Source organism: Miscanthus floridulus, chromosome 5 (assembly GCF_019320115.1).
Source record: "Miscanthus floridulus cultivar M001 chromosome 5, ASM1932011v1, whole genome shotgun sequence".
Taxonomy (NCBI): domain Eukaryota; kingdom Viridiplantae; phylum Streptophyta; class Magnoliopsida; order Poales; family Poaceae; genus Miscanthus; species Miscanthus floridulus.
In genome coordinates this window covers 142,460,841-142,483,537 of record NC_089584.1, presented here as the reverse complement: position 1 = coordinate 142,483,537, position 22,697 = coordinate 142,460,841, and the positions used below count along the sequence as shown (strand labels likewise).

The 22,697-nt window shown below is 45.7% G+C and overlaps 2 protein-coding genes across 7 annotated transcripts; both read right to left on the bottom strand.

Moving 5' to 3' along the window:
• Nucleotides 1-1,937: 1,937 nt before the first annotated feature.
• Nucleotides 1,938-6,568, bottom strand: LOC136451025 (uncharacterized). Its single transcript, XM_066451754.1, has 10 exons — nucleotides 6,325-6,568; nucleotides 6,144-6,224; nucleotides 5,942-6,067; nucleotides 5,590-5,849; nucleotides 4,780-4,995; nucleotides 4,631-4,694; nucleotides 3,920-4,164; nucleotides 3,730-3,831; nucleotides 3,468-3,653; nucleotides 1,938-2,156 (listed from the first exon to the last, which is right to left on the bottom strand). Exons 1-9 carry the CDS (start codon nucleotides 6,386-6,388, stop codon nucleotides 3,507-3,509), a joined length of 1,305 nt encoding a protein of 434 aa, XP_066307851.1. The 5' UTR covers nucleotides 6,389-6,568; the 3' UTR covers nucleotides 1,938-2,156; nucleotides 3,468-3,506.
• A 58-nt stretch (nucleotides 6,569-6,626) lies between these two features.
• Nucleotides 6,627-22,688, bottom strand: LOC136451026 (uncharacterized). Of its 6 annotated transcripts, none has more exons than XM_066451755.1 (5): nucleotides 14,275-22,688; nucleotides 14,113-14,163; nucleotides 13,933-14,020; nucleotides 8,013-8,198; nucleotides 6,627-6,745 (listed from the first exon to the last, which is right to left on the bottom strand). In XM_066451755.1, exon 1 carries the CDS (start codon nucleotides 21,864-21,866, stop codon nucleotides 20,637-20,639), a length of 1,230 nt encoding a protein of 409 aa, XP_066307852.1. In that variant the 5' UTR covers nucleotides 21,867-22,688; the 3' UTR covers nucleotides 6,627-6,745; nucleotides 8,013-8,198; nucleotides 13,933-14,020; nucleotides 14,113-14,163; nucleotides 14,275-20,636. The 6 variants fall into 4 exon arrangements, with proteins under 6 accessions (XP_066307852.1, XP_066307857.1, XP_066307853.1 ...); XM_066451757.1 differs by lacking the exons at nucleotides 6,627-6,745; nucleotides 8,013-8,198 and adding an exon at nucleotides 12,937-13,790; XM_066451756.1 differs by lacking the exons at nucleotides 6,627-6,745; nucleotides 8,013-8,198 and adding an exon at nucleotides 12,341-12,629.
• Nucleotides 22,689-22,697: the final 9 nt, after the last annotated feature.

Here is a 22,697-nt window from a genome sequence, read left to right as displayed (position 1 = left end):
ATATGTTATGTAGGACAACATCTTTGTTTTAGCAAGTCACTTGGAACACATTAAGGTAAAAACCAACCTACCTTACAGATAGGAAAGATATGCATCAGAAATGAGTCTTACTAAGGATCTTTCCTCACAATTTACTACTAGCTTGTTTCACCATTCTACTTCACGGGATCTTCGATCACATAGAACAAGTTACCACTATAGTAAATTTCAAGTGGGTCTCAAACCCATCTCTCTCGATGCACTTTCTATCACATTGCGTGACAGACCCTTAGTGAACTGATCTGCCAGATTGTTAGACGTGTGAACATAGTCCAACGTTATTACTCTAGAGTTTCTCAATTTTCTGACAGATTTTAATCGTCTCATAACATGCCTTGTGGACTTCATGTTGTCCTTAGAACTGTTAACCTTTGTAATCACAGTCTGGTTATCGCAGTTCGTAGAAATAGCCGGTATGTGTTTTTCAACAACCGGTAAATCCATAAGGAGATCACAAAACCACTCGGCCTCAGAGCCAGCAGTGTCTAATGCTGTGAGTTCTGCTTCCATTGTAGACTTCGTTAAGATAGTCTGCTTGCAAGACTACCAGGAAACAGCGCCACCTCCAAGCGAAAACACATATCCACTTGTGGCATAAAGCTCATCGGCATCAGAGATCCAGTTGGCATCACAATAGCCTTCCAACACTTTTGGATGTCTGGTATAACGAATACTGTAGCTCATGGTGCCTTTTAGATAGAGCATCACCCTCTCAAGAGCGCGCCAGTGATCATCTCCCGGGTTTGACACAAATCGGCTCAGCTTGCACACAGCAAAAGAGATGTCATGCATTGTTGCACTAGCAAGATACATGAGCGAACCAATGATCTAGGGATATCTCAACTGATCTCTTACTATTCTTTGATTTTTCCTTAATAGCACACTAGGGTCATAAGGTGTAGGAGCAGGTGCACAGTCACTAAACCCAAAATGACTCAACACCTTTTCCACATAGTGGGATTATAACAGAGTTACCCTAGCATCACCTTCTCTCACAAGCTTGATATTAGAAATAACATCAGCCTCTCCCAAATCTTTCATCTCAAAATTATTAGTTAAAAATTTCACTACAAACTTCTAACCCATGCGCAACGACGAGAAAACGTTGCAATAGGCCCAATTTTGTTGCAAAAAGGTAGTTCATACCACGAAATCGCGTTCGTTGGCAATGGTTGCAAAAAGTCACGTTGCAATAAGAACTTGCAACCGTTGCTAGTTTGGCATTGCAAGAGTTAGCTTTTCTTGCAATGTTGCCAAGCATTGTAATAGGATGTTATCGCAACATTCATTGGCGTGGCAATACGAGCACTTGCCACGTTTGTCTTTGTAGCGAGAGGTGGTAAATACAATGAGCGATAGCGTGGCAATAGATTTTTGTTGCCACGCTATAATTTTGTTGCTTAAGGTGTTGTTGCCACGACCGTTGTGCCGTGGCAAGTAAATCATTTGCCACACAAATGTAATCGTTGTGAGAGAGTATACATTATTGCCACGCTTGTCTTGGCGTGGCAATAGTATCATTTGCCACGCAAATTTATCCGTTGCGAGATACCGTTCATTATTGCCATGGCCGCGTTGCCATTGCAACAGTATCATTTGCCACGCAATTTTATTCATTGCGATATACCGTTCATTATTGCCATGACCTCGGTGCCGTTGCAATAGTAGAGTTTGCCAAGCAATTTTATTCGTTGTGGAAGATTAATTGTTATTGCAACAATAGTCATGTCGTGGCAATAGTATTATTTGCAACGTAAATAAGTCTGTTGCCATACAACATATTGCCACGCATCACGGCTCGTAGGTATAGCTTTTATTGCAATGCTAGTAACATTTAATTTTGGTTTAATAAATCATCATTGCAAATCAATAAACCATATCAAAAGCAATTGCACCCACATATATTAATTATAATTAATCATTCAATATGTTGCCAAACCCATAAAATAGTAGCTAAAATCATAAACGAGTGTACAATTAACTCATTATTTGACAACTTTTTACAAACTTCCTAACATCTATGCAGCACTTGAGAAATTCCTAGCAGCCCAACATGTCATCTCCTCGGCTATGTCCTCGCTTCATTATGAGCCTCCCACTGAAACCTTGTCCACCTACTGCCAAAAGAATATGATTGGGATATTAGAACAATATTAAGTTTACTAATTTTTGCACAATGTAAAGAGATGAAGATATAAAATGGTTCTAATTTCTAATTTCATATACAAAAGCCATGAACCAAGATTTTGCATAGTTGAAGTTCTACTGCAATTCTGTAAATGAGCAAATGTTGTCGGTCTAGTTGCTGCAATTCCTTTTTCCATGAAAAAGATGGAAGTCATGTTCCATTGTTCCAGAACCACAAACGTATGAATCAATTTCTAGTTTTACTCAAATTCTTACTGTATGCTTATTACAATTATGTTTTTCCATGAAAATAGCATTCTGTGTTTTCACAATAACTTGATATTTTGTTCTCTACTTTCTCAATCTTTGTTTTGGTCTCTGTATATCCCTCTCTTTTCAGAGTTTAAATGTTGTTCAAGATGTCAGCAATCCTTACTCCTTGGAAGCGTAGATGGCTGGGAATTTTAGCAAAATTCCATTGTAAGTATAGGTCGATTATATAAGTTCAATTGACTTTACAAATGATAATCTATATTTTTTTGTAGGCTACATACTGAAGGCATGGTTCTATTGGGTAATACAAGTTTTTATAGCAGTCTAGCAGACACATGCAACTGTGTTCCATTTGATTGCATTATAAGATGTATGCATTCTCTTTTGCTCTTTATAAATTCTGCTAAAAGAAGCAGAGTCTATCAGCAAGCCTTGGGGAGGGATGGAGAAGAAAATACGGCTTTGATCCTATCCATCGTGGCCTTTTCAACGGATCAGATGTAGCTACTGCATATGTTACAGTAGCAGCTGCCTTCTCTGAATTTTTAAGGCAGCAGCAGTTTAGTTGATTAGAAAAATCATAACTTGAGTTGTAGACAACGAAAAATTATATTCTTTAACAATACGGAAAGCCCATAAAATTCTCTACATCTTTCTAGTTATTTGTTAAATAAGATTCTGCAGTTATCATTGTCAAAAAACACAAACACCCACTGCTGTCCAGACCAAGGTCAAAACCTGACCGGCTACTTTCAAAATTCATAACTCTAATTCTCTAGGTCTAAAATCATGACCTTTCATGACGACAAACATCTCTAAACCCTCTACAACTTTTGTATTATCAAGTATCATAGAAAAGGTAGATTACTACTCAAAACAACTCACCCAATCAAACCTGCACAAGTTGCAGTTTTCAGCACGCATGTTCAATGTATTTTCTACATTTCCTAGTTCAACAAGGAAGGCCACATTTGATAAAATTTCATTAAATCATGCAAGAATTTAGATTCCAATTATCTGGTTGTTACCTTCCTCCTTTTGGGATTATTTTTTGTCCTATTCATCAGCTACTGTAAAGTGATATATGTCTTCGATGTAGTCACATTTGTAGTGTTTTCGTTGAAAAGAGCTCTGCTGGGAGGTGCAGTACTTCTAGTGGAGCGAGTAGGTGCTGGTGCACCTTTTTGTACGGTGACAACGCTTCCAGGCTGAGTCTACAAACATCCAGTTGTTTGATCTATTTTAGCTACAGTTCAAGGTACATGGAACATAGTGAAATAATGTCATTACCTCCTGTAACCCATCTTCATTTTCATTTTCATGTCCACCTGTCTCATCTTCCTCTTCTATGATTTGTGCAACTTGTGTACTGGCATTGTTTTGCAGGGTACTCTATACATACAAATATTGGGGGTGAAAGATTAGGCATCACAATCATAAGATTATCAAGAGTACAAAGGATAAAAAATTATTCTAATACCATAATCATAGCTCCTTCTTTGTGTTGCGCTAGCATATTAAGAAATTCTTGCTTCATTTCTTCTCTTAAGTTTATCTTAGCATTTTCCAACTCCTCTTGCATCCTCCTCCTATTTTCTTCTTTCTCCCTTTCCCTTTCTGCAGCTTCTTGCACAATCTGTTCTTTAAGCTTGTCAACCTCTGCTTCTAAAGCAATGCTCTTCTCCCTAGCTGCAGCTTGAGCACGTGCATGTACTTCAAGGTTCTCTTTCATAAGTTCTCTGCGAGTTCGATACGTAGCCAAATATCCATGCCCATGTAATTTGGATGATTTGATTTGTGTTGTTTCTTTGTAGCATGGCTGGAAAATCATGTTCTCCTCAACAGTTGTAAGTGCTGGTCTATCAGGTTCTAATCCAATCTCACCAATTTTCATGGTTGCATTTTCCTAAATTAAATAACAGAACCTGTAAAGAGTTGCTTGACACTACCAGCAGCTATAAAAAGGTTAACGAAACATTTACTTACATATACCGAAGCTGATACAGGATTTGATCATGCGCCATGTTTTGTGTGAGTGGTCCTCCAAAGAAGATCACTTGGCTCTTCACCAGTTTCTTGGTCTCTCTAGGATGCCAAAAAATTTAGCACACAAGTATTGCATCATACAAGGGAAGGACTAGATTAGTGTATCTAATGATTACCAGCTCAAAGCTATATTGTGAGAAGTTCTTTGAACCCATCACATGCTTGGTTCTTTGCTGCTGACGGTTGGAGGAGTTCTGGCTGCTAAGTTTCTGCAGAATGAGAACAAGTGGTATGTAACAATGCAACTTTGGTCCATCAATTTTGTTTGACAAAGTAGATTTTACTAGCACTGACCTTGAATTTATCAGATCCAAAATACAACTGCAAGTAGTGCCACTCAAAAAGGTGTATTTCTTCGGGTTTATTTCGTATCCTCTCACCATAACTATTATAAGCCTTGTATGTGGCACTCAGATCAGATCGCCATCCTCTGTACCGCTCCTTGGCAATTTTCCATATTTTCTCTTTTCTTTTATCCACATCATCAATGTTGATGAAGTTCCACCTAAGCTGTTTACAATTAAAAAGCAATGAAATGTTTTATCAGAACTAGTATAATGCCCGTGCTTACGCTAAGGTGGCGTGTAGAAAAAATAAATCATAAAAATTAAAAAAAAAATTCATGCTAGTGCAACAGTACTAATCATCCAATGCAACAGTACTAATCCTAGTTGGAGAGCCTAAAATAAACTTATTTAATGAAACATACTACATGACAAAGCTAAATCATCCACTTCGCTTCACACATCCAATTTGTCAAATAAATGATCAAACACTATCCTAAAGTCATAGAAATAACTCTCCTTTGAGAGGTTAACTGAACATGCCTTTTTTCTGTATACAATGGGAAGGGTTTACAGAATATGCTTTCAGCTGAAATCTAAACTAAAAGGCACAATGGCTAGGCATGAAGCAACATGAGGAAAGAAACAATCAAGAAAAGAAATCTAATAGCATCTGAGGGATAAATTCATTAGGTTAGTACAATGACATTAGCATAAATCAACATGTCAACATCACAATTTCTACATCTGTACACTCACTTTTTTGGACAGTAAAAGAGCAACAACAATGTTCCTTAACAAAAAATAGTACACATCATACCAGTATCTCTTCTGCAATTTCTAGTTTGACTTCTTCCTTTATATCCTTCCAACTGTTTACTCCAATTAGTGGGGACCATTGCCTTGTAAATATAACGACCTCATCGACAAATGCACGGGTATTCGGTCCAATGGGTCCTCCACGGCTTTCTGAAAATTCGATTGGGAGTGTGTGAATGCGTTCCTTAACTCTCTTGTTGCCTACTGTTAATCCTTTAACAGTGCCACGACCTCTTTTCTTGCGTTCATTGGAGCCATGTCCTTGCAAAAAAGACAATAACAATCTTGAGCTGTAGTAGTTCTCAATTAAGATATGTGAACCCAATATTAAAAGTACATGCATTATCACAAACCGTTTCCCTCGTCTCTTGCCTTCCTTGCATGGCTTGGCCTATTTGAGGGTGGTGTCGCATTGCTTCCATTGCTTTCGTCGTCTTCGTCTACGATTGCATCGGTGTCACGTTGCTCGACAAATGCCACTGCACACAAGGTTAAAGGTTCAGTTTTAAAAAAATAGTACTAAACAACATTGGTTGAAGAAGGAAAATAAATTACTAATTTCTGGAATGTCCCCTTTCATCCTTAAAAATTCCTTGTACGTGTTGACTGCTTGTTGCCTAGTGTCATCCTTCAAATCTGTTAGCCACCAAAAAAATGTAAGATGAGGTGTAGTTTATATAAAGGTGCTAAGATTTTGCTTAATACGAAAACATATGCAAAAACATAGATGATATACTTTTGGATTGTTCCGGTCGTAGCTTCTTTAGCCAGTCCTTGTATGCATCAAAAGGATCATCCATAAACGGATGCTCATCTTCTTCCAGCTGCTGCCTTGGTCGCTGAGGGGTGTTATGCTGACTTGCTGTGCTGTCTCTTGTTCCTTTGAGAGTACTAATCTGATTTCCTTCTCACTCTCATTGTCTTGTAGCATAATCTCTGCATGTCTGACAAAATTGAGGGGCTGAAGACTTGCAACATCTCTTCCACAACGCTTCTTGTAGTACAAGAAGTCCCGAGCATTATACCCAAGCTGGTCCTTAAGAGATGTCAAGGTTGACAATTTTATATGAGGCCTTTCCAATTTGAACATTACATAATCCTGATCTGGAAGTCCATTCTTGCAATGAACATAAAGAGTCCACATTTCGCCCATGCCACTGCATAAATAGGACAATGGTTGATAAATAAACAAGAATAAAAAAGGTAAAGTATTACATATATATAAGTAATTGAGCTAAATATCATTGAATTCAGGATTCTATTTTAGATGGTTTCTGTAATCCCATTATAGAGCAGGCACATGCAACATGAGAAATTCAATGCCTGATGCAGAAAAAGGTTAACTACATCCATACATTTTTGTGTAGTTAAACATTGATATTTAAGCATAGAAAACGATCTCAAACTTTGTATTCCTGAATCGAAACAGACGGGTTTACTTTCTGTAATTTCAGACAAGCAAAACAAATACCGAGCAAGTAATTGCCTTTTCTTAAACATATTTTTTTACTGGAGGCAGCAGTAGTAATATATAATAATAATGTTATAGTAGACCATCCAGAAGAGACAGAACCAGTAAGTCAGAAATTTGTTTTTATGAAGAAAATATTAAACCTGTGTTCTAACACATTGGATGATTGGATAGCTAGATCTTCAATGAATTTGACTTAACTGTAGATGCAGTAACATATCTTTGCATTTACCAACATTCAAGAGCTTCACAGATTAATTTCAGGGCTGCGATAGACACATATCTTTATATTGAAAAACAAATAAGTATGAAATCACATAAACAACATGGAGCTAGCAAGCAGAGCAAGATCCCTGATAGCGCTAAAAATGCAGTGAGAGTTCTCACATTTATGTTCAAATCTCATATCTTTGCTTGAATTGTTCACTAAATAAATGTGCCTCCTTCTAAGATGCAATAAACACCATATATATGCTTACTAAGAACATAACTACGAGTCCTGAAGAAATCATCATGACGCTTGCCAGTGTCTGTTGCAGCTGTGAAAAAAAGTACTGATAACATCTTGACATAGGTATAGTGTTATACATATGCTGAAGCTATTGGCTTTGTTTCTAATCATTTTGACAACATTACGTCAACCTGTCATACATATACTGAATATACTTTTATTTTGTCAATTATTTTTGCAGCCTTGCTTTGATGTGAACCCATTGAAGACAGAGTTCCAGATCCATTCAATATCAGAAAATTTGTTCCAAAAAATTTGTTCTAGTTGATGACACAATCAGACAATTCCATCCTCATAGATTGAAAAAAAATATGCTTTTATCATGACCAAAATATGCAAGCAGCAAATGCTTGAAAACCCTAAACCCCTCACAATTTGTAGAATTTGCTGTGATGCGAGATTAAATATGAATCAAAAAACCTATATTAAGTAATCATTGTACCTGGGGACATATGGAGAAGAGAACCCAAGATCATCTTCTACTTCGAGGGTGGCCTCAGTATATCGATGGCGATGGGTACCCAAGGCGGTGGAGTCTGTGCTAGCGTTGATGCCCTACGAATGAAGCGCCGTCCTGCCTGAAGGCGTTGCCAGTGGCGTCCTCAACGGAGGCGATGTCGGGGGCGTCCTGGACTCCACATGTAAAATAACCAATGTTAAGGCCACAAATTAGGAACTTCACATGTAAAATAACCAATTACAGGCCTCTAACAAAAAGAAGCCACTCTGGTCATGACAACGGCAACGGCTGAAGAAATAAACAAGGACAGAAGCACCAACAGAACTAAATTAAAGAGCAATGTTTCTAACAATAAATGTATAGCGCATCTAGTCAATCAGGGCTGCATCCAAACTATACAGTCCATTTCCATGCTAGTCCATATCAGAAAGTTCAAGAACCACAAGAGATCACACGCAACAGCAACACTACAGGATGAAAAGCAAACCATCTGGGAGATCAAGGAAGACTGCTCAGTGGGCTTAAGCCTAAGAGGCATTACAGGTTACTCCCGCTTAAGCCTGCTAGGCAAGCGCAGGTTCCCGCGAAGGATTTTTTGCAGGCTGGATTTAGCAGGTTGCAGGCAAACCTGCACCCGTTTGCATCCCTAACTAAAGCCCCAACAATCTACCTGGTGCAAACAAACAGGAATCTAATAAACTAGATTTCTGATGACAGCAGTCAAAGTCAACAATCTACCTGGTGCTATATGGACGAGAGAACCCATGTTCATCTTCTAGTTTGAGGGTGGCTTCAATATATCGATGGGCGCCCAAGGCGGTAGCGTTGTTGCTGGCGCTCATGCCCTGAGGAGGAAGCGACGTCCTGGCTGGAGGCGACGTCGGCGGCGTCCTGGACGCAGGCGGCGTCGGTGCCATGGCCCTCATGGAGGCGGCGTCGGGGGCTCCTGGACGGATCGCGATCTAATTTTGGGGGAGGGGAAACGAATAGGCAGGTACGGGGGAGGAACCGATGATATATGGCGCTTTTTTCTTTTTTTTCATTTGTGCGCAGAAATTTGGCGCGGTGGGAAACTTTGGAAAATTTTGGGAGGAAATCAGGCACGTGTTGTGGTTTTGAGCCTTCGTTTTGGCGCCTTCACCTGGGTTTTAGGCGGTCTGGCATTTTTTATACACACGATCGTTCTTCAAATAAAACTTTGCATACATACCATATATATATATTTACGTAATTTTTTAAGTAGGAGTACACACAATTAAATTTGGAATTTGTTCCAATCACCGGAGCTCTACAGCAGCGTAGTGCAGCCGTGGCGGGGCCGAGTAGGATGATGAACAGTGCCATTGGAAAGAGGGAAAAAATCGAGTAATTGCTCACTCGGGTGAGGAATAGACAAATCCTAAAAAAAATAGCAGCCGTGATAGCGCTACGGTAAAACCCAAAACACGATCAAATTCATGTCACAATTTTATATGGGCAGTTTTTCAAATATAACTTTTGCATACATACAATTTAAATATATATTTACGTAATTTTTTCAGTAGGAGTACACACAATTCAATTTGGAATTTGTTCCAACTGACACAAAGAAAATCATTTAATCTATGTCTTGTGGGAAAATTTGGGAGCCAAATTTCTCTCGAGAGGGCTTGTCTCTATAACTAAAAAATGGTAAAAGCCGTAGGGCCAGGTCGAGGAAGAGGGAGGCCGCGCTAGGGTTTCGCCCGAGCTCGGTGGCCATGTATGCCAGAATCAAAATCGAATGCACAACATATGTATGCCAGGATCAATTTATTCGTACGTGACATGAGGCTTATAGCAAGGACAGGCTAACTTTGTTTGACACCAGCGCCTAAGCGACACATTCTAATTTCCTTAATTCCTTTGCACCTAATTACTAGGTGAATTCTGCCTTCTCCTCATAGAACCAAACCAACACTTGGATTCCATCCAAGCTCCCAACTGAACCAACCATTCCCTTACCAAGGGAACCACCCCAAACAAATCAGAGCCATCTAATCTCGAAGAAGTCCAAGTCGATCTTGTCCGTGAGCACGGCTGATATATTGGTTTTACACTCTACAGAGATTGCACATTTTCACTATGAGTCATGTTTTCCACATCACGGTTCACACACTACCTAGGTGCTTCGCGGGGTCACACTACAAGCCCATTACAAAGTCCTCCAAGCCTGTTTTACACCCCCTATAAGGTTTCACCGTGGGTACCAACACCACTGCAGAAGTAGTAGTAGCACTAGAAGTAGGCAATGACGTGCCACTCAATGGATGAGACATAGGCAATGACGTGGCCCTATGATCATGATGAGGCACTCGGTGGCATACGACATCGCACTTGGTAGCATATGACATGGCACTCGAGAGGATGAGACTACATATCAAGTTGTTGTTCGACATGGCATCCTAGCTACATATGACACAAAAGGAGTTTGATACTTATTTACTAGTTGGACATGATAGAAATATGTTTTTTTTAAAAAATAAAGTCAGTAGGAATGATTATAATAGAATTAGGAAAAAAATGGAATATGATATTTAGTTACTAGTTGGACACGATAGAAATATGTTTAAAAAAATAAATTCAGTTGGAACGATTAGCATAGAATTAGAAAACAAAAAAGTTGGCAGTTCAGTGGGCCAGCCAAGGACCAACGGCCGCGCCAGGCTCAACCCCTACGGGGAGCCCAGCAAAGCTACCGGCCTCAACTAGCCCAGAAGGGTAACAAATTCGGAATAGCGCTTGATATGAGAAGTTCAGTGTGGTTTGGCGGCTTCAGCTTTTAAGCTGAGTTTTGCCTCTCCAAATTGGTGAGGTGGCACTAAAGAACCAACCTTTGGCAACAGAAGTGGAACAATCAACACACTTTGTTAACGGGCCGGCCCAGAAGTGGAACAAACGTGGCTGCCTCGCCCCCTCCTACTTCTCCTCCTCCCCCTTCTTCCCCACCCCGCCGCTACTTTCCCCCAACTCTTCACCACCGAGGCGCCGCCGCATATAAGGCGAAGCGGCACCGGAAGGAGAAGGAGAGAAGAGAGAGTCCTCCCCGCCCGTGCCTGCCGGAGCAAGCTGAATCCGTAGCGAGCGGAGAGGAGGGAGCTGAGTGAGGATGCCGACGGTCACCTGCAACGCGTGCAACATGGGGTTCGACGACGAGGAGCAGCAGTGGCTCCACTACCACTCCGAATGGCACCGCTACAACCTCAAGCGCAAGGTAACGTCACCCCCCCCCCCCCCCCGCCGCAGCCGACCTTCTGTCGCTAGAACCCTAGGTATTAGGTTCATTGGTTCGTGCGGCCTGCTTTGGGGACTAGAATGACAGGAATTGAGAATTAAGCATAGGATTCTTGACATCCCGGTATCGGAATTTGAGTTTTTTTAACAGCTAAGGTCTTGGAATGTTTGCAAAACTCCAACCTCTGCACCTGAGTTTTGTCGATTTTTATGGTTTTGTCATAGTTTTGTTTGAATATTTAGATATACAAATACTCCTGTGGATTGGTAGTTTCTAAAATTGTGTCTATCCAGATACTTAAGAGTTCCATTTCAGTCATGAAAATTGATTAGGAGCTCCAATTCTATGGTGTGGCTGAGATGATTGGACCTGTCGATTTCGACAGAAGTGTTGATTACTGGCAGCAGGATAAGTGGAGTGGCTAGTTCCCTGTGAAGTGGCACATAATTAAGGATGTGCCGAACAACCTTCTGCGGCACATCATTCTTGAGAACAATGACAATAAACCTGTCACAAATAGCAGGGACACCCAGGAGGTAAAATGTACATATATATTTTTTTTTGGCTGAATGTTTCACATGCCTGAACCTTGATTGCTTCTGCTGGGTTTCAACTCTAGCCTACCCCAACTTGTTTGGGACTTAAAGGTTTTGTTGTTGTTGTTGTTGTTGTTGTTGTTGTTGTTTAAGCTGCTAGTATCAATGGCATTTCTGAATAAATTCACCAACTCTTAACATATAGGTGAAGCTGGAACAGGGCCTCCAGATGCTTACAATCTTCAAGAGCCATGAGGCTGAGACAACAATCCTGGAAGATTTCGACTTCTATGAGCAGCGGGAGAAAGCCTTGTAGGAGAGCAGACATCAACAGCAGCCTGCCAGCACCGATCCTCAGAAGCTGCTAGATACCAAGGCTCAAGGTCCTGTGGCCGATATATCAGATGCATTTTCTAAGGCCGTCCAGTTGAAGGATACTGAGAACAGTGGGACAACCCCGAAAGCTGAGGTTCAGGCCATCCAGTTGAAGGATACTGAGAACAGTTGACTGATTGTTCAATTTTAGTGGGTTTAGGCATAAGAAGCTGCAGAATTATGCTGCGGTAAAGTTGCATTTTCTTCAGTTGAATGTGATACTGTCGAGTCTTCCATTGTCTCCATCCTTATGTAATTTCAGAGATCCTTTCTCTAGTGTATCTTCGTCTTGTTACTCTCAACATGTACAGTTCTGCAGTAGTTCCCTTGGTCACATTGCTTCAAAGCACAACTCATGCTTCAAAGCAACTCTTGCACATTATGAATGAAATGAACTCTGTAACACCTTCAGGTAAAGCCGCTGCAGCAGCAAACCTAAAACCATTTGCAACTGTTACACATCCAGTGGCGTTGCAAAATAGATCTAACCTTAAAGCAACATTCAATAGTAATCATGACATTGAAAATAAATAAATAAAAAAGTAATCATGACCTGTTACAGATTTGCTCACCTCACGAGAGGGAAACAAGGCAAAGATGAATGATTCTGTTAGCACCAAATTTCGACAGGCTACTAGGCAGGAACAAATCCATGCTAGTTACTCATGTTATATATACCATGAAGCATCAAAGCTTCCACATGTTGCCGCATGATGATAAACACACAAACAGCGAGCAGCAAGAACACACAAACAGCGAGCAGCAAGAACAAACAGGAGCCCAATGCCTCTATTGCTTGAGAAAAATTTAGACAAAAAAATCATCATCAGAATCTTCTCCCAGAGTACTAAATGGAGGGATGACTCCGTCATTAATGTAAGTGTCATCTGGGTCTTCGTCTTCATCAAACAGGTCATCATGCTCAGGTTTAGGCATGGCTGTTGCAATAGCATGCTCAATAATAGAAGCATCAACAGTAGCCCCATCAAGGCCAGACCTATTCCAAGCTGTGACATCTTCATTTTGTTGTTGAACATTCATATCTTCCATTCCTACAACAACTGAGTCCAGATCGAGCTCGCCCATATTGTTAATGCCTTCTACTTCAGGCATGGCAAAGATATTTCTAGGCTGCACTCTAAGGATAGTGCACCAATCTGGTTTCTTTATGTTTCTCGCATAAAAGACTTGCTCGGCTTGTGTGCTCAGGATGTAAGGTTCATCTGAATACCTAAACCATGTGATATCAATATCGATGACCCCATATTTATCCTTATTGTACCCTCTCGATCTGCTACTACTAGCTGCAGGGACATCAAACCCTACACAGTGGAACAACATGACTTCCTTGTCACCATGAAAATCAAGGCAAATGACTTTCTTTAGCACACCATACCAGCCCATGTTTCCTGTATTTGCATCGCCCTTCACGAATACACCACTATTTTGAGTAGTTAAGAAGTTCTCTATGGAAGAGACCCAAAAAAGGAAGCCATTTATGAAACACCTATTGAACACACGAGCCCGAGGGTCTGGACCGCGAGATAGATAATAAATCATGTCATCTATTTCCCCTTGTGCACGCAATGTGCTGATCTACATTTAATCATTTTAAAAATATATTAGGGACTATTAAACAGACAAAGTGGCTAGCTATTATTATGGACTAATAAATTTACAAGAAGCATGTGGAAACTATAGAAATAAAATATGGATAAATATATTAGGGACGACTCACTTTACGCTCAAACCATGATACAAACTCCTCCTTGTGTCTTTTATCAACATGCCTTGAGCTAATTTTCTTCAGCTCATCCATATGCTCACTATCCACAACAATAGAAAATACTTTCATTAGTTACATATATATTTTAAACATTCATGACCATCATAAAAAACAATTTAAAATATAGCTTACTTTATCCATGGAGTGACCTCGTCACAGTTGGTTAATATGTAATGCCTCATCCTATGCATTTCAATATCAGAAACTTTCTCGAGAGCACGGGCGTATGGAATGAATGCGTGTATGGATGTATGAAATGATTATAAAGAAATAGAGGGGGTTGGTAGTGTTTACCTTGATGATTTAGGTGACGGGGTTTGGAAAGCTTCTGTCAGAAACGTCCGACCGGGACCCGTGCTCGTCGTTCATGATGGAGTCGGCCTGGCCTACATGGGGCGTCCCTTTGCTTCCTACCTATCTCTCGGTGTGTTTTTCTGAGCTGTTCGATCGACTGAGGAAGCCCGATGGTCTCTCCCGGTGGAGATCCCGCTTTGGGTTTTTCCAAGTTTCGCCTGGGGGTGTGGAGAGCTTCCTGTGTGTGGTGACGTTTCGATTTTCACGCCCAGTCGTGCGATAGTGGTGGGCCATACCCAGGCCATGTTTTGTCTCACCAGGCGGCATTCCGTCTGACCCGGCGTCGTTCCGTCAGCCAGCATGCGTCCCATCGGTCAGGGTGTGTCCCATCGTTTCCCATCCGCATTGAATGGGGGAACGGAGAGAGTTTTTTGCTTTGATCTTTTGCCCCTCTTCGACTGCCACATTTCTTCCTTAAATAAGGGGAGAGAGAGGGCTCTTCGTCATAGTCCTTTGCCTGTTCTCCAACTATTGTCTCTCCACCTTCTTCCTCCTCACCGAGAGTGCCTATATGCCACGGCGATTCCTAAGTTTGAGAGATGGTAAGCGAGGGGGAGGACTTATAGATCCTTTCATGAATCTGGAGCGCGATGTCGAGCTGGAGGCTGCCCGGGGTGGTGCTGGCCATCTTTGCCTAAGAAGGGGTGGCTTCTGCCAAAGGGGGTGGCGTGCTAGATTCATCTGTGAGGCCTTCTTTGGGATGGAGCCGTATGCGGAGGGGAAGTTGCCTAGGATCGTGCCGGTAGAGGGTTCTGTGCCTGTAGCTGCTTAGGTTGACCAGTTCATAAAGTTTGATGAGATCTCTTCCATCCATGGCGGCCATACTTCGGTGGCGGTGTCCACTGCCCAGGAGCTACCTCGACTGCATGAGAAGGTCCGGAGCCCCATGCTCTTCTGCTGAGCATTTATGGGTGCAGCGCCTTTGAGGTACCTGTTGCGCTCACCGAAGTCGAGGGAATGGAACCGGGTGGGTCCCTTGAGGTACCCGTTGCGCTCACCAAAGTCATGAGCAGAACCGGGTAGGGGCCCCTGTGGCGGTGGTTATGTTCGGCGGCAAGTGCCGTTTTCCTTTAGCGTCATGCGATGTCGTCGAGTGACCATATTAGTATTTGGAATGGAAGTAGTTTTTTAGCAAAAAATGTAATAGTTGAGTTCGTGGGTGAGCCCCTATGTGAACAGTTTTTGTATCAATGAATACATCAGCCCTGTTCTTTGTGATAGAATCACTATCCGTTCCTTATTTTTATCCTAGCGTAGCTATTGTTTTTGTCCTTTCTTTTTTGAACTGTAGCTTTTTTAAGAACCTGGGCATGGCCCGCTGGGCTCGACTGCTTGTAACCGTAGGTCGTGGTGGGGTGCATTCGGTTAGGAGTAAGAACAAAGTTACGTAGGACAGTCAAAGGAAAAGGAATGCGCTTCCATTCGGGGACAAAGTTGTTTACCACGTGACAATAAAAAAGAGAGGTAATATTCGGTATTATACCCTCATGTAGCCCTCGAGCGACATGGGCTGAAACTGTTCGGGCCAGGGTGCTTTATAGGAGCAAGTGTTGACTAAAAAAGTGGTAAGACCAAATTTTTAGGGGAAAAACGACGTAGCTGTTCAATGTTCCAAGTGTTGGTGAGAACATTGTCGTTGTCGTCCTCCAGTTGGTAGGTGCCCGGTCAGATTACTTTGATCACCGTATAGGGTCCTTCCCATGGTGGAGAGAGTTTATGTTTTTCCTTTGTTGATTGGGTCCTCCGGAGTACGAGATCGCCGACTTCGAGGATTCTCCCCCTGATCTTTCTTTCGTGGTACCTATGGAGAGTTTACTGATAGCGAGCGGAGTGGATGACGGTCGTCTCGCGGGCTTCCTCGAGTAGGTCGACTGTGTCTTGCTGAGCCTCTGCATCTCAGTCATGGTCGAAAGCCTTCACTCTTGGGGCACCATGGTCGAGGTTGGAGGGCAGCACTGCCTCAGCTCCGTAAGCTAGGAAGATGGGTGTGAACCCTATGGATTGGTTCAGGGTCATTCTTAGGCTCCAGAGGATTGCTGGGACCTCTGCCACCCATCGTCCAGCGTATTTGTTGAGTCTGTCGAAGATGTGTGACTTGAGTCCTTGGAGGACCATGTCATTAGCACGCTCGACCTGACCGTTGGTTCGTGGATGTCCGACCGAGGCCCAGTCGATCCTAATGCGGTATCCATCACTGAAGTCTAGGAACTTCTTTCCAGTGAAGTTGGTTCCGTGGTCAGTGATGATACAGTTAGGAACGCCGAACTGGTAGATAATGTTGAGGAAGAATTTGACCGCCTCTTCCGAGTGGATGTTGGTGATGGGCTTGGCCTCTATCCACTTGGTGAACTTGTTGACTGCTACGAGTAGGTGAGTGAAGCCGCTTGGGCCCTTTTTGAGGGGTCCCACCATGTCGAGGCCCCAGACCATGAAAGGCCAGGTGATGGGGATGGTCTGGAGCTCCTGTGCCAGCAAATGTGTTTGCCGAGCGTAGAACTAGCATCCTTCACATCTGCGGCCGACCTCCTCTGCATTTCGTAGCACGGTGGGCGAGTAAAAACCTTGGTAAAAGGCTTTTCCGACCAGCAACCTTGGGGCCGTGTGATGTCCACGAATCCCAGCATGGACCTAGAGGAGGAGCTGCTTCCCCTGGTCGGTGGGGACGCACTTCATGAGTACTCCTGACGGACTCCATTTGTGGAGCTCATCACCGAGCGCGACGAAGGTCTTGGCACATCGAGCGATCCATCGGGCTTCGGTCCTTTAGAGTGGGAGAACCTCCTCGAGGAGGTAGGCGAGTAGCGGCGCTCGCTAGTCGGTTTGATTGGGTGCCAATATAGCGACGTCGGCGGGTGATGCCGTCATGGAGGTACTAGGATCGGAGCCCCCGAGTGTTGGCTTAGCGCCGGGGTCAGAGCCCCCGGGTGCTGGCCTGGCGTCGGGGTGAGTCTAGGTCGAACCTTCCAGGATGCGGGAGGATGGCTCATGGAGGTCGTTGATGAAGATCCCGCTTGGGGATGGGTCTCTCCTAGCGGTCAATTTTGTGAGAAAATCGGCGGCATCGTTGTCCTTTCAGGGGACATGGTGCAGCTTGATCACCTAGAATTTGTCCTCGAGCTTGCGCACCTCCTGGCAGTATGCTACCATGAGGGAGCTTTTGTAGGAGGATTCCTTCATGACCTAATCAATGACTAACTTTGAGTTGTCGCGAACGTAGAGTCGCGTAGCACCGAGCTCGATGGCAATGCGCAGTCTGTTGATGAGGGCCTTGTATTCCGCGGCGTTGTTTGAGGCCAAAAAATGGAGGTAGATGGCATAGCGGAGTCTACTCCCGTCTAGGGAGATCAAAACCACTCCAGCCCCTTAGTCAGGCACCATTACAGACCCATTGAAGTACATTGTCCAGTACTTGTGGGTGACGTCCGGGGTTGGTAGCTGGACCTCTGTCCATTCGGCGACAAAATCCATGAGAGCCTAAGACTTAATTGCGGTACAAGGGCAATACCTGATGTCATGGCCCATGAGTTCGAGTGCCCAATTGGAGATTCACCCCACGGTGTCACGATTGCAGATGATGTCTCCGAGCAGGTATGAAGTGACGACCGCAACTTCATGGTCGGTGAAGTAGTGCAGGAGCTTCCTGGTCGCCATTAGCATGACGTATAGGAGTTTCTGCACCTAGGGGTACCGGACCTTGGGGTCAGTAAGTACCTCCCTGACGAAGTATATAGGTCATTGTACCTTGAGCTGGTGTCCTGGCTCCTCCCTTTCGACAACCAAGGCAGCACTCACCACATGGTTGCTTGTCGCGACGTAAAGGAGGAGGGGTTCTCCTGGTTGGGGAGCGACAAGGATTGGGGCCGATGTTAGGGATGCTTTGAGGCTTTCCAGAGCCTGCTGGGCTTTCTTAGTCCAAACGAAGGCGTCTGTCTTTTTGAGGAGTTTGTAGGGTGGCATGCCCCGTTCGCCGAGCCAGGAGATGAAGCGGCTCAGGGCAGCCAGACAACCGGTGAGCCTTTGTATGCCCTGGACGTTGTGTATGGGGCCCATGATGGAGATGGCCGTGATCTTTTCAGGGTTGTCCTCGATGCCGTGCTCGGACACGATGTATCCAAGCAGCTTCCCCTTTGGAACCCTGAAAACACATTTTTCGGGATTCAGCTTGATGTTGAACTTTCAGAGGATCGCGAATATCGTGGCCAAGTTTGCGATCAGGTCGCAAGCTTGAGCTGTTTTGACCACTATGTCATCAACATAGACGACAATTGTTGGTTTTGGCCGCTCGACTTGATCAGGCTGATCGAGCGAGTCGATTTGGTCGGCGAAGCATTACTGCATGCACCTTTGGTAGGTGGCGCAAGCATTCTTTAGGCCAAAAGGCATGGTCATGTAGCAATACGAACCATACGAGGTGATGAACAAGGTTACGAGCTGATTAGATTCTTTTATCGTGATCTGGTGATAGCCTGAGGAGGCATCCAGAAAGGAGAGGATCTCGCAACCCGAGGTGGAGTCGACTATCTAGTCTATGCGCGGCAAAGGAAAGTGATCCTTTGGACACGCTTTGTTGAGGCTAGTGTAATCAATGCACATTCTCCACTTCCCAGTCTTCTTTTTAACAAGAACAGGATTGGCAAGCTAGTCAGAGTGGAATACCTCTCTGATGAATCCAGCTGCCAGGAGTTTGGCGATCTCTTCACCTATTGCCCTGCGTCTCTCATCGTCGAAGCGGCGCAGGCGCTGCTTAGCGGGTTTCGAGCCCGGGATGAGGCACAGTGCGTGCTTGGCAACCTCCCATGGTATGCCTGGCATGTCAGAAGGCTGCCATGCGAAGACATCACGATTGGCGCATAGGAAGTCGACGAGCTCGCATTCCTATTTGGCCAGGAGCTGGGTCCCGATCCGCACCGTCTTGGTTGGGTCGGTGGGGTCGACACCCACCACCTTGGTTTCCTTGAGCGGGCGGAAGGCTGTCGAGGAGGTCGGTTTGTTGCAGTCCAGGACTGCTGGGGTTGATGACTCCCTAAGCCGCGGGAGCTCGGTCGAGTTGACGACCGTGGTGGCGAGCTCGAAATGCTCGCGGTCGCACGTGAAGGCATGCGAGAAGGCACTCCTTACAGTGATGACGCCATTTGGTCCTAGCATCTTTAGCTTGAGGTAGGTGTAGTTGGGGATTGCCATGAATTTGGCGTAGCATGGACGCCCCAAGATAGCTTGGTAGGACCCTGGAAAGTCCACCACTTTGAAGGTGAGGACCTCCAAGCGAAAGTTGGCTCGTTTGCCAAACATGACGGACAGATCGATCTGCCCGAGTGGGTATGCCTACACTCCCGGGATCACCCCGTGGAAGGGAGAACCCGCCTGGCAGAATTCCGACCAGGGAATGCGCATGGCGTCGAGGGTGTCGATGTAGAGGATGTTGAGGCCGCTGCCTCTGTCCATCAGCACCTTGGTGAGGTGCTTCTTGTGGACGATAGGGTCGACGACGAGCGGGTAGCATCCCGGTCTTGTGACGTGGGAGGGATGGTCCCTCTGATCGAAGGTGACCGAAGACTCCGACCAGCTGAGGAAGGAGGGGACGGCCGTCTCGGTGGCGCATGCCTCCCTGTAGCGCACCTTGTGTTGGCGTTTCGTCCAGATGGCATCGGACCTGCCGAAGATCATGATGCACTCCTCAGGTTTGGGGAAGCCGTTTCCATCCTTGCCTGTCGCGCCTTCTTTCTTGGCTGCCACCTCTTTGCCATCACCCTCCTTTGGCCCACCGGCCTGTCGGAGGAAATGTTTGAGGAGCTCGCAGTCCTTGTAGAGGTGTTTGACGGGGTAGGCGTGGTTGGTGCACGGACTATCCATGAGTTTGTTGAAGTGATCAGGCAGCGCCTGTTGGGGCTGCTTGCCCATGCGATCAGTCGTGGCGACCTTCGTGGTGTTGTTCGATCGGCGCCGATCCTTCTTGTTCTTCTTGCCCCTCTGTGTGGAGGGGCCCTCATCTTGGTCCATGCGCTTGGCCTTGCCTTTGTCCTAGCCTCCGCTGAAGACCGCTCCGACCGCCTCCTCGCCAAAGGCGTGGTTAGTGGCGACGTCGAGCAAGTCGCTGGTGTTCAGGGTTTTAGGCAGCCAAGCTTGTGGATCAGGGACTCGCAGTTCGTTCCGGAGATGAATGCGCTGATGACGTTTGCGTCGACGACATCAGGGAGGGAGTTGCATCGTTGGGAGAACCTGCGGATGTAATCCCGCAGGGACTCGCTGGGCTCCTGCTGTCAGCTCTTGAGGTCCCAAGAGTTTCCAGGGCGGACATACGTCCCCTAGAAATTCCCGACGAAGACCCTCTTGAGGTCTGCCCAGTCGCAGATGCTGTCGTGCGAGAGGAATTCAAGCCATGCCCGAATATGTTCCCTTACGCAAATGGGAAGATACTGAATGATGAAATAGTCATCATCCACTCCTCCATCCCGGCAGGCGAGCTGGAAGTCTTTGAGCCAAATGCCTGGGTTTGTCTCCCCGGTGTATTTGGTGATGTTGGTGGGTGATCGGAAACGCTGTGGGAACGGTGCTCTCCGGATACGCCGGCTGAAGGCCCGTGGTCCTGGGCCCTCAGGGCTGGGACTCTGGTCGTCTGGCCAGCAATCGCGCTTGGGGCGCGTTTCTCCGCTCCCCTCGATGGTTCGGCTGGGATCCATGTCGGGCCCGATGCCGGTTGCTGATGATGCTACGAGCGTCCTGGTGCAGATCGGGCCGCTCATGTACCGGCAATCGGTGTTGAGCAGGCGCCAGGTCGGACCATGGCACGGCTGCCGCCCCCCGAGCTGCGCTTGACGGTCCGGAGGGGTGTGAGTCTGCGCAGACTCCACAACCATCGGCGGCTGTCCCGAGGCGTCCACCATAGAGCACTCCTGGGACGGACGGTGGCAGGGTGCCACGTCGTCGATGCTGGAACCATCGCTCTCGCCCTCGTCATCCGGGAGTTCGTGGAAAGCGGCAGGAGCGTAGCCTGCCATTCCCATGAATTCAGATGCGAGGGGGGATGGCGCCAGCATCCTTCGGAGGCCCCGAGCGTACGTATCCGCGGAGGACGCGAGGCCATAGGGGAACCGATCATACGGTGTTTGTGGCGTGGGCGATACGGTCCCTCCGGATGATCGGTGGGAGATAGTAAATAAAGAGTAAATAACAGTACACATATTACTTACAGTGGGGTTTGAGTATAGAGTTTGCTCGGAATGAAGCGCAGATGCCGCGTCGTCGAAGTCGTGCATCCGCGGAGGTGTAGTACGCCGAGCCGGTCGGCGACAAAGTCCAGGCTTCCGAAGAGGAAGGCCTGGGATGGCTCGAAGACGGGCGGAGCCCACATCCCAACAGGTGAGAGTGCAGGAAACTCCAGCGAGCCGAAAAGTGGGCCATCCAATGACCAAAAAGTGTTGAACATTCAGCGTCCGTCCTAGGGTTTGTCCGTGGGGGAGAGGAGAGGAGCACGCGAGTCGAGCGTTGGGGAGTGGGAGAGTCACGAGGCACGGGTGCGGGAGAGGGGGGAGCATCGGGGGAGAGGGAGAGCCGTGCGTGCCACGCGTGGGGTGGGCGCAGGACGGGACGAGGGATGAGTGATGAGGTTTGGTCAAAAGAACCTTGACCGTTGGATGTGAGTAAAAGAAATGAGAGTCTGGGGTGAATCTGCTCCATTTGTTTTAAAGGTGGCTGGTTTTGGGTACAGTTTTTTTTTTGTGCGTGTAGAAAATGTCATAACTGTTGGGGACAGTTTTTGACGTGGCTTTAGCGAAGTTTACATCGGTGCATTAATTATATATGGTAGAGATTGTGTACTTCAATCATTATATTGAAAAAAAAAATAGATTGCTAGGTTCTTACTATCTTGCTCATCCAAGGACCATGAAAATTGTTGAGACGGCCCTACTCAAGGCTTACGCCAACCTATGGAATCCCGGCACCTAGTCGGGTACGTCCACTTGAAAGCACCCTTCTGCCTCGCCTCCGGCGTCAGGCCCGTGTAGTTCTTCCAGTCCGCGGCGAATCCTTGAGATCGTGCACCTTGGTGTCCAGCCCAACGCAGCAGTCGGCGTGGACGGTGCAGACCTTCTCTGGGTCGTCGTGGTACTCTCAGAACCCGCCGTAGTACACCGTGTCCAGCGGCTCGATCTTGACATGCAGCTTGCCCACAAGCTCGTGCCTGATGTTGACGAACACCGCCTGGTCGTGCTGCCCCGGGAACCTCTCCCTAGCCGCCCGCCAGTACTTCATCATCTCGATGGTCCGGTTCGTCGACTTCATGTAGTAGAGGCCAGGGGCGGAGCTAGCCTTTGCCATCGGGGTCAAGCGACCCCGATAAATTTCTACAAATCCAATAGCTAATC

Coding starts and splice junctions, on each gene's coding strand:
- LOC136451026 (XM_066451755.1), bottom strand. CDS start 21,866: ATGCTCCCCCCTCTCCCGCACCCGTGCCTCGTGACTCTCCCACTCCCC.
- LOC136451025 (XM_066451754.1), bottom strand. CDS start 6,388: ATGGATGATCCTTTTGATGCATACAAGGACTGGCTAAAGAAGCTACGA. Junction 4,165..4,630: donor CAAGCATGTGATGGGTTCAA/AGAACTTCTCAC, acceptor AACTTATGAAAG/AGAACCTTGAAGTACATGCA. Junction 3,654..3,729: donor ATGAAGATGGGTTACAGGAG/GTAATGACATTA, acceptor GGATGTTTGTAG/ACTCAGCCTGGAAGCGTTGT.